The sequence below is a fragment of the Pollicipes pollicipes genome, unplaced genomic scaffold (assembly GCF_011947565.3).
Source record: "Pollicipes pollicipes isolate AB1234 unplaced genomic scaffold, Ppol_2.1 Scaffold_3087;HRSCAF=3621_pilon_pilon_pilon, whole genome shotgun sequence".
Taxonomy (NCBI): Eukaryota; Metazoa; Arthropoda; class Thecostraca; order Pollicipedomorpha; family Pollicipedidae; genus Pollicipes; species Pollicipes pollicipes.
This window is the reverse complement of record NW_023596225.1, coordinates 41,594,941-41,605,403: the sequence shown is the minus strand read 5'-3', so window position 1 is coordinate 41,605,403 and position 10,463 is coordinate 41,594,941. Positions and strand designations below refer to the sequence as shown.

The 10,463-nt window shown below is 60.3% G+C and overlaps 1 protein-coding gene across 1 annotated transcript; it reads right to left on the bottom strand.

Moving 5' to 3' along the window:
- Window positions 1–45: 45 nt before the first annotated feature.
- Window positions 46–8,939, bottom strand: LOC119090179 (uncharacterized protein CG3556). Its single transcript, XM_037212969.1, has 10 exons — window positions 8,784–8,939; window positions 8,058–8,124; window positions 5,239–5,452; window positions 4,764–4,867; window positions 3,478–3,624; window positions 2,964–3,121; window positions 2,515–2,725; window positions 1,954–2,164; window positions 1,245–1,399; window positions 46–937 (listed from the first exon to the last, which is right to left on the bottom strand). The coding sequence occupies exons 2-10, from the start codon at window positions 8,110–8,112 to the stop codon at window positions 876–878; spliced, it is 1,317 nt and encodes a 438-aa protein (XP_037068864.1). The 5' UTR covers window positions 8,113–8,124; window positions 8,784–8,939; the 3' UTR covers window positions 46–875.
- Window positions 8,940–10,463: the final 1,524 nt, after the last annotated feature.

Genomic DNA, 10,463 nt, shown 5'->3' with positions numbered 1-10,463 from the left:
CTGTTCTGCGCGGGCGCGATATAGCCTTTGCTGAGAACCCACGAAGGACTTCAATAGCGTGTATTGCCATGCAATTACCAGCCAGCAGTAAGACGGACGACGCGCACATACGACGCGGCGCCCGGTGGAGCGCCGTCTCCGTTGAGAGCCAGTGCGATGGGATCTGTAATGCTTCGGAGGCATCTACGACGGCGAGATGGGTGGAACTGGATGTCCTATTGCGATACCAGCGGGGCTGAACGATTGTAAAGCACTGAAATGCGGGCCCAGGCGAGCATTGATATAACCTCCACTTGGGTGATCAGATGAACTAAGCCCATGGTAACGTCTGGTTGAAACAGCTAGCCACGAAAATATTTGTAGCGGACTTTGGCAGGCGGGCTTTGGCTCGCGGGCTTTGGCTTACGGGCTCTGGCATGACACATCTAGCGCAATTTCGGCGCGGACATTCGACCGGGCGACCGGCCGATTCCGGACAAGCCTAGTTCTAACAGCTCTCGCCACCCCGCCCGGCTACCAGCGACTCCAAATAAGGGAGGACCATCACAACCACACAGCGCGTACGACACTACTCCAGCGTAAGGCAGGTCGCAACGACCGGGTCTGGGCTAGATCCAGATCGTCGGCCGCGGCGACCCCCACCACTCCACAGCCAGGCGACGCAGGCCTCCACACGGCAGGAGGCCCTGCACCCCGCGAGCGTGGCGCCCTCCCACCACTAAACCTCCGCCGTCGGCCGCCTCCCTGCCCGCGCGGCTGGAGCCGCCCGCTCCCCAGCGTTTCCCGCCAGCCGACGCGGCTTCCTCAGCTCTCGCTCCGGACTGCAGTGGTGCCCCGGGCCGACGGACGGCCGCGCCGGGCTCGCCACGCCGCCGCTACAGGTCCTTGTACCAGAACAGCACGTGCTCGTCCTCGTTCGGGTACAGGTTGTCCACCCCTGGAACACAGGCGGGCGCCGTGTGGGTGCGACAGAGAACGGTTCAAGCCGCCCGTGTGTGCACTTCACCATCAGCTCTTTTGATGATTGACACCGGCCTCTAGCAAATACAAGTCCAATAGACCTCACCTGGTCTTTAAAAAACTAAATACCCTTTGCAGACGCAACACAATCAAACCTTTCAAAACGAGCATGACGCTTGCCTAAAGCGACCCGTCCGCAGCTCTAGCCTCGCAGCGCGGGTCTGACGCCGGTCAGCGTCTCTGGCCACGCAGCACAGCGGAACACCTCGGCGCGCGGCCCGCACCTGCCGTGAACAGCTGGCGGCCAGTGGGCGGGCGGGCCGGGTCAGGCCGGCCGGCCAGCCGGTACAGCAGCCAAAAGTGGTAGCCGTCCGCCCGTTCGTGTCGGCCGGCGATCGTGTGCACGTAGTGTCCGTTCGGCCAGGCCTCCGCCGAAAACCTGCGCGCGCAGTGGGAGGTGGGACTCGTGCGCGGAAGCTGACCAGCGAGACGGAGAGGGGTGCGGGACGCGTGGCGTTGGTCAGCCGTCAGTTATGGGGTGACGTCCTCTGTGTAGCGAGTACGCTCGCTGGATGCTTCAAGTAGGTCGGTCGGCCCTTCATCAGTAATGCTCACTATTTCAGGAGCATTGTGATGTGCTTGGGCTTGGGAAGTTGATTGCTACTCGCAGGCTTGAATGACAGCTATAGACCGAACCCTAAATCACATTCTAACTGGCATGAGAACACTTAATGATTCAGACACATCGGGGGTCCCCCTAGTTCAGCACGGCCTGAAATACACCAACCGGCTAGTGCGCTACAAGCGCAAAAGAAGCACCACCGGTCATGCAACACCTAAACAGTCTAACAACTCCATCCACCGTTGGAGGCCGTGAAATCCGCAGGGATGGCGATTTGTGAGCTGAGAGCTCTGAGCTGTGTGGGTGGGCCACAGACCAACACCACGCCAGACCAGACCAGCAACGCTGGTCAGGCCGCGCTGGCCTCTCACTGGAATCGGCTGTCGCGCTCGGCCGCCAGCTTCATGCAGTCGAACAGGCTGGTGTTCTCGGGCACGGCGAGGCGGCAGCTGAAGCTCTGGCTCACATCCACGCCGATCCACAGCCACAGCGTGACGTTCATCAGCCGCGGTGCCGACGCCAGGCTCGAGTTCACAGACCGGTCGATAGATGGCAGTTCTTTTGCCGGTCTCGGTTCGTGTTCTGTGAAGTTGAAAACTCCAGGACAAAGGCCCATTCGTTTACACACTCAATAAATCGACAATGCACGATGCACATGCGTCCTAGGTGATTTGAGTTAGGCACTAGAAACACACATTCGAAGAGCAAAGATAACTAAGACTACGCTCCATCCGAAGCTACCTGAACGCAACTTGGTTGTCTCCAGAAACGCGTCGTCTATTTTCTTATTAATAACATGTCGATTGTCATACGGCGCATGCAACTAATAGGGATAATTGCATCCCAGACCGCATTGCTGATTTTAGCTATCGCATCTGTAGCAATGCCACCGCAGTGACCTCTCTCGCTGTGAGCAGCCACGCCAGGCTCACCGTCAGCGCCAGCCAAAGCCGCTGCGTCTCCGCGCTGGCGGTGGCAGGGCAGGTCAGCCACGGCCAGCAGCGAGCGGCCGGCCAGCGTCGGCAGCACCTCGGCAGTGTCGCGAACGTCACCGAACGAGCCGTCGCTCTGCTGGCGCGACAGCAGGTACGAGACGGCGCGCGCCCAGCTCCAGCCGGCCGCCACGCCCTCCGAGCGCAGCGCCTGGCGACGCCGCGGCCGCGGAGGCGGGTCAGTCGGGCCGATCACTGCGGAGCATGCCAGCCGCGGCGGCCGACGCTGCACCTCACCCCTCACGGCACGACGAAAACCAACAGACTAATACGACATCCAACACTCTTCTCCACGATCCCCCTCCCGCTCCCTCTCTTGCGTGCTAACCAGATCCCCATGCCATTAGCGTTCTCTGGCTAGGCCTCTCCGCACCAAGCTCTCCGCCGACCTGGATCGCCAGCAGGGTGGAGTGGAAGTTGCCGAAGCTGCCGTCCGCCTCCTGCCTGGCCACCAGCGTCGCCAGAGGCGTCCCCAGGTGCCTGTCCACGTGTTTGTTCTCGTTGTCGGCCACGCAGCGCAGTGCCAGCACCGACAGAGCCAGCGTATCTGGCCGGGGGTGGGATGGTCAGCATGCGTCCGATGGATGATTAGTGCCCACTCTCAACTGTGCCTCTCCGCCCCAGACAGGTTATCACAGGTGACAGCAGGGTCGCAGGGCACACGTCTCTGTCATGCAGGGTACACCGGGTGCTGAAGAGATAGAGCCTTAGACACCTTAGATAGATAGATAGAGATAGAGACTCTTATATAGACTCCAGACATCCCCTCCCTCAACTTCAGAACTAAACATCAATTAAGGCAAACACACAACTCCCACCGTTTCGGACGACACTCCTCTGACGCTTCACTCGCCGCAAGTTACGCGCGACCGCCGCCAAATCCCAGCGCCGCAGCGGTCTGACCTGTGCCGTGCAGGCTGCCGCTGGCGCTGGTGATCGCCAGCAGGCGGCCGAAGCTGCGGCGGCGGACGGGCGCGCCGGCGGCGCACGTCGCCAGCACAACCAGCGCTGACTCGTAGTCGAGCGGGTCCCGCTGGTGCTGCAGCACCGCTGCGGCGGCCCGATCAAGGTCAGGTCAAGGTCACAGGAGATCACGGCGCTAGTGCTGCAGCACCGCTGTGGTGGCCGGGTCAAGGCCAGATCAAGGTCACTAAAGATCACGGCGTTGGTACTGCCGCACCGCTGCGGCGGCCGGGTCAAGGTCAGGTCAAGGCCACTGGAGAGCACGTTGCTGGTGCTGCGGCACCGCTGCGGCGGCCGAGACCGGTTAGGTCAAGGTCACAGAAGCTGAAGGTGCTGGTGCTGCAGGGCCGCTGCGGCGGCCGGGTCAAGGCCAGGTCAGGGTCACTAGAGATCATGGCGCTGGTGCCGCAGCACTGCTCCGGCGGCCGGGTCAAGGTCAGGTCAGGGTCACTGGAGATCACGGCGCTAGTGCTGCAGCACCGCTCCGGCAGATGTGAGCAGTTCAAGGTCACGACCGGCTCCGCTGCTGGTACCGCAGGGCCGTTGCAGTAGCGGAGGTCAGGGCAGGTCCAGGTCACGACAGACTTCTCTGCTGGCTGGTGCGGGCGGCATTTGAAACGTCAACACAGCGGTTGGAAATACCGACCCCGGCCGGGAGACCGACATTTCAAACTGTTGTGACGTCATAGGCAAGGGACGTGGCAAGCAGCGGCTGAGACAATTAATGTGCGCACCATTTGTCGTCCGAGTATCTGACAAACTTTTTTTGCCCGCAGCTTAAGCCGGACTGAGATCCGCTCCTTCCCTCAGTCCAGCCGCTGGCCGTGACATTTCGGAGTTACGACCAGCGGGCTGCAGGCCAAATGAGTCGTTACCTCGACCCGGCTCGGACCCGGAGCGACCGGCCTCCGAACGGCCCCCGAGAGAGCTCAGCCGGCTGAACGCGATGGCCGCATCACGTCGAGATCGGGCTCAATGGGAGCAGATAGCTCCCCCAGCGGCCCCAAATGGCCGACATTTGAACGCAAATGGCACATCCGCAGATGACAGGACACGAAACACGAAGCCGGCTTCCGTCGTCATGCATGCAGTCTAACCCACATGTGAAATAAGAACAAAACTAAAAACACGATATCACACCGGGACTAGCGTCTGCAGCCCGAGCAGAGCTGGTGACGTCTGGGGGAGGTCAGGACGCGGCCGCCACCGCCAGGCGCGCTCCTCACCGGTCAGGTCCCGGCCGTGGAAGTGGCGCACGTCGCCGCAGAGGCTGACCAGCGCCAGCAGGTACTCGGCCAGCCGCGCCGCCGTCAGCGGGTAGTCGTGGTGTCTGCGGCACCGGCGCCGACCGCCGTCATGTTCGAGCGGTGCTGTCAGGGGCTAGTGCGTGTGATGCCGCGAGCTCAGTGCGCTCCCAGCCTAACTCGGATGACATTTAAAGGCACTTGTATGATGCGTGTTGACGTAGAACTCACACTGCGTCCCTCGAAGGTTATTCCAGAACTTGCAGAGCAAGCCACAAATGCGTGCCTTGAACACATTGAACATATTTTACTTTATTTAAAACATATTTTAATGTTTTCGTTGCAGCGTTAGCCGGAGCTGTCAGTCACCACCGCAGACTATCTGTTGGCGTGATCTTTCAGAGGTCTTCAGAGCACAGGGAGCCTTCGCCGGGGCGTTGGTTTCCCTAGCGCCCACCTCCACAAGTCGGCCAGGGCGTTGATCTCCAGCTGCTGGCGGGTCAGCTGCCGGTCCGGTCCGGCCAGCGCGGAGTCGTTGACGAGAGCGGCGGCCATGACGGCGCGGGCGGTGTCGACCCCCCAGCCGCGGTCCGGCTCCTGCTGGCCCATCAGCCAGCGCAGTCCGGAGGAGGCCGCCGCCGCCGCCGCCGCCGGCACCTCCGCCGGCTCCTCTGCGACGGTGAGTTAATGTGAGGTCGTTGCAGAACCGTCGTCTGTTGTCTGGTCCTTTCCGCGACGTTACGCCGTTTGCACGTCATCACACCCCGACAGACCTGGAGCCGACTCAGCTGTCTGCAGGGCGAGCGTTACGGCGCTGCCCCGGCTCCCCCGCCCCCCCCCCCCCCCCTCCGCCAGAGCCCCGCAGAGCCTCGCCGGGCGGTCTGACGCGGGTCCCCGCGCGACACGCCTTGGGTCCGCGGTGATGACTGTGGCATCGACGCACTGCCCGCCTCTCAATAGTCTGTATCCATGTCTCCGAAGTTGTCCGTGTAAACTGAAGGGGCCCAACACGGTACGAACACAAGCGAGCAGGATGCGTTCCAGGCTGGCCATTCACTGCAATATTTTAACAGGTTAATCTAAGGTAGCGGAAGTATATTTGTGTCATTAGCGTTGTGTACAGGATCTCACGAAACTGCTTTTTGGCAACTGTTCTTTAATGTTACTTTTTGTTAATGTTACTTTTTCCAGCCTGTGTGTTCTCGGTGAAGGGTCGTCTGAGAATGAAGAATGCGTTATTAGGGTCTGTACCATGCGGCGAACTTTGAACGCTACGCATATACCCCATATTGAATATTCGAAAATGCCTTACCACCGTTCGCGTTCATCGGAAATGCATAGCCCCAGTTTCTAAAGGCCGCCGGCTCGGGCTCAGGTTGTTTTAATGATTCTCTGAGGGTCTCACGAAGCCGGTGGCGCAGTTGTGCCTCATTATCACGGAGCGTTCTCCTGCGCCTGCATTAGTTGTCTAAGCTTGGTGCTGACTCATGCTTTCCCCAGTGTCGCTAGCATGACAGCGACCTCGGCCGCACACTCAACTCTGTCATCGTCGTGGATTCCAGCCGTTTTCTGCGGGTGCGTCAGTCAGGCGCCGGGTCTAAGTGAGTCTGTCCTCTCGGTCATCTACCATTCCAGCGGGTCCCGATGAGTTCACTGGCCCCGTGCGAGGTCAGCAAATAACTGCCCATTAGCGCTCCCCCCCCAAAAAAACACCTTATTTCCTTTCGTGAGCGAATTACAAGCACCTGCGGGACATTATGGGGACTAGGACAACGTCCCACCCCGCCCCGTGGGGAAGGGCGCGGTCGCCGGTCGCCTGGCGCCAGTTGGTCGCGTGCAACACACACACCAGCCGCCACTAAAACGTGGGTCGCCGCCGACCACGCCGGCTTCAATCGATAGGCTTGCAAGCTATTGCCTCCGTAATGTCGAGGCACCTTGCGTAGCCGCGACCTAACATGGGCGCCTTCTTCTGTTCGTAAGCGAGTTGCAAAGCTATAGACTGACTACCCAGACCCACAAAGAATGAACTCAGTAACGATCAAGCTTCCCGATGGCGTACTAGTTTTGACGTATTTGGCGTATTCGTTGGACTATAGCTTTGCCCTTGCCATGACGCAAGCCTCATTCATGTGAGAGTTCGTGCCCGATGTGCCGCATTCATTGATCCGGCATGGCGTCATACATGTGGCAGACTTAAACGGACTCGACTCATGTGTGCTGACAGTCGGGGATATTAGATTTCCGTGACGCTCTCGCGTTGCGCTTTTACGAGGCGACACCCGCAGCGTGCGGCTGTTCTAGATGTGTCTCTGGCAGGTTTAATGATCCGGGCTTGGCAGGCAGGCTGGCAGGGCCGCAGGCAGGTGACGCTGCTTCCGTGTCTCGTTGGGACTCACCAATAGCTATATTTACGGCTTCGTCAAATAAGGCTGTTATCAAAGTAGCATAAATCCTTCGAGGATATCCCGCAGCATTGAATGATATCATCATTCACAAAGGCCATAACGCAGCATGTGTATCTTGTCATTTGATGATCGTCAGAGTTGGTGCTTAGCTGTCAAGCTGAGAGACGCAGATGACACCACCTCATGCTGGGGCCCTCCAGAACCAAAACTGAGACCCGGTGCCGGTGCAGGCTGGCGCCGCCCTTAACGTCCGCCAGTCCCGACCAGTCCGCGGGCGGCTGGGCGCGGAAGCGGGATCAATATTGAACGTCAGCCATGCGAAGTGAAGCGCCGGGAGTCTCCGCCACCACCGCCGCTCGTCCGGGCCGGCTCCTCTCGGGCTGACCGGTCCTAACGAGCTCAGAGGTGGCGGGAGCGGGCCTCGCGAGACGCCGGGAGTCTCCGCCGCCGCCGCCGCTCGTCCGGGCCGGCTCCTCTCGGGCTGACCGGTCCTAACGAGCTCAGGGGCGGCGGGCTCGTCCAGGTCGGCTCCTCTCGGGCTGACCGGTCCTAACGAGTTCAGGGGCGGCGGGAGCCGGGGCCTCGCGGGACGCCGGGAGTCTCCGCCGCCGCCGCCGCTCGTCCGGGCCGGCTCCTCTCGGGCTGACCGGTCCTAACGAGCTCAGAGACGGCGGGAGCCGGGGCCTCGCGGGACGCCTGGAGTCTCCGCCGCCGCTGCCGCCGCTCATCTGGGCCGGCTCCTCTCGGGCTGACCGGTCCTAACGAGCTCAGGGGCGGCGGGAGCCGGGGCCTCGCGGGACGCCGGGAGAGGCAGGTAGGTTTCCGGGACAGCCGAGCGGCACTTACCAGCACGTCTGGCGTCATTTACCTTGTTTAAAAGATGATGCCAGGCAGGCGAGGCTGAGCAGAATCACCAGCTTCATGGCGCCGGCCCTCTGGGAACGGTCGACAGGGACAAAGGCGAAATCAGAACAAGCTGCAGGCTGTAAAACAGGGCACGTTCGGCAGTAGGTGAAGCATCGCAGAATAAGTGAGTGGAACTGAGCACGAATAGGTGTTCCCTGCATTTGAAATGCAATCGAATCCAGCCGCTGCCCGGGGTTACAAGGGTTCGCCCGATACAACACAAAATACGGCCCCTGCATAGCCAAACTGAAATGTCGGCCGGTTTCTTTAACGTCTCAGTAACCGCCATTAGTGTATAATTGACAGGTCAAATGAGTATCTAACTTTGCAGGGCTTTACAAGGCGTGACACCCAGCCCTTGAAATGAACTTGACAATATCGCGCGATACAGCGTTTACGTGCAGTTCACTTCCTATCATCCTGTCATTTCGCACTGGATCGTACGTAACGGAGGCCACTGTGCCACCGCACGGAAGGCACAGCCTCTCCCTAGTCTGCTAAAACACGCCGTCCCCCGGTGACTCGGAGGAGCGTAATCCGGCGTGTTCCGGCTCACCTCGCCCCGCCGGTCAGCTGCGGCTGTCACGGGTCTGAAGGTACGCTGACTGGGACCGGAGCCGGGCGGGGGGCGGGACAGGGCGCAGGCCCGCGCACCGCCGCGTCCTCCGTGATCTGCCGGTCCACTCACCGTGTCGGTGTCCGGGTGACGACGCGAGCAGGACGCCGACCTTGCCCCGGTGGGCTGACGACACGAGGCCGCACCCGGCGCGCCGCCGACCCTGACCCGCGGAGAGGTCACGTCACCCGGCCGGAGAGCCGCGCCGAGGTCGCCCGGCAGGTCGCAGCGGCCCCGTCGAGGTCAAGCCGCCCCGCCCGGCCGACCGCCGCCCTGTCCGCCCGGCCCGCGCCGCCGTCCCGCCTGTGACCGGCCGCGCTGGTCGATCCGGCTGCCCCTCCCTCCCCGCGCCCGCCGGGCCGGCGCGCCGAGGCGGCTCGGGCCGGCGGCGCCGGCAGCTGCCGCAGGTCACCGGGCGCCGCGGCCGCCGACAGCCGCTCCGACTTAGAGGCCAGGTTCAGCCATGTCTCCATGGCAGGTCGCCGGCCGACGTCAGGCTAGCCCGCGGGATTTCACCCACGCTTCAAAACGCATTGGCATTGACGGTCAATGCCAGGGTGAAGGTGATGTCGGTCAATATCGAGGTCATTATTCCGAACTGCTCGGCCGCGCCAGGAGAAAGCAGGCGATCATCTCATGCTTAGATGTATTTGCACAGAAGCTCCCGGACGGTGAGCGGATGGGGCCCAAAAAAGGCGTGGTCAGTGATATACCTGCAAGTCCAAGGAAGAGCCCAAAACATGCAGCTGCAGATGTTGGCCAATCCCATGCGAGCACTTGGCTATATTCAGAGCTACAGACATGACTAAAACACCGACTCCAAAGAACCCTTCTGAGCGCCAAGTATAAAGTGTAGGCACGCGGCAGGCGAGAGCGGCGCACGAGGTTTGTCGAAAGAGGGACATCAGCGACACCCAAATCCAACAAATCCAGCGCGTCTAAATGTCTCAGCTGGGAGCAGACGATATCACTTTTGCGAAAGGCCGTGTCAAATGCTGAGACCAATCGCCGGCTGGCACAGCCAGGAGCAGCTAACTTTCTGCATATGGACAGGGCACGGCCAGCACTGGAAAGAGCACACACTGAAGTCTGTGCCAATCAAGCTGCTTGACCGACAGTTACAAAGTAAGACGCGCCCCAGGTATATCTAACGGGAGGACATGGCAGAAAGTTAAAAATGCGTTGCATCAAAACGCGGTAAAAGATAAGACCGAATAGGGTGTTGACGAACAGCGATGAACAATGCTTTGTTACCAGCTGACTTTGGCTGAGTTGAAACTGAAAACGCCCAGCTTCAGCAAAACAACATGGCTTGCACATTACTACGGTAAACGATGAATGGGCCAGGAAGGTACAAAATATTTAGGGGGTGTGATAGCTCACGATCAGATGTGCAGAACGGTTGAGTCAACAACTTCCCTGATGCCATAAAACGTCGTTGTACATTTTGAAGAGCACAACAATGTCAGCTATCGCAACATTGTACACGCTCAAGCACAAACAAATTCTCGCAATTGCACACAGCAATGCAGCCTTCTTAACACCACCTCAACTGAAACAGAAATGCACGTGATCTGAGTATAAAAATACAGCAACAACCACACCTAGCTACGGCCCTAAAACAATTCAAAACGGCCGGTTCTTTCCGGGCTCCCATAGCCGGCCAAAGCACAGCCCCGCTCGCTGACAGCCTACGATGACCCCGCTCCCACCAGCGCAATCCCACCAACCCACCCCGCGCCGCGAACCCCA

Excerpts from the sequence above, each read along its gene's own strand:
- LOC119090179 (XM_037212969.1), bottom strand. The coding sequence starts at position 8,112 with ATGAAGCTGGTGATTCTGCTCAGCCTCGCCTGCCTGGCATCATCTTTT. Across the intron at positions 5,453-8,057 it reads GGCATCATCTTTTAAACAAG|AGGAGCCGGCGGAGGTGCCG; the intron begins GTAAATGACGCC and ends TCACCGTCGCAG. Across the intron at positions 2,165-2,514 it reads GGCTTTGGCTGGCGCTGACG|AACACGAACCGAGACCGGCA; the intron begins GTGAGCCTGGCG and ends TCAACTTCACAG.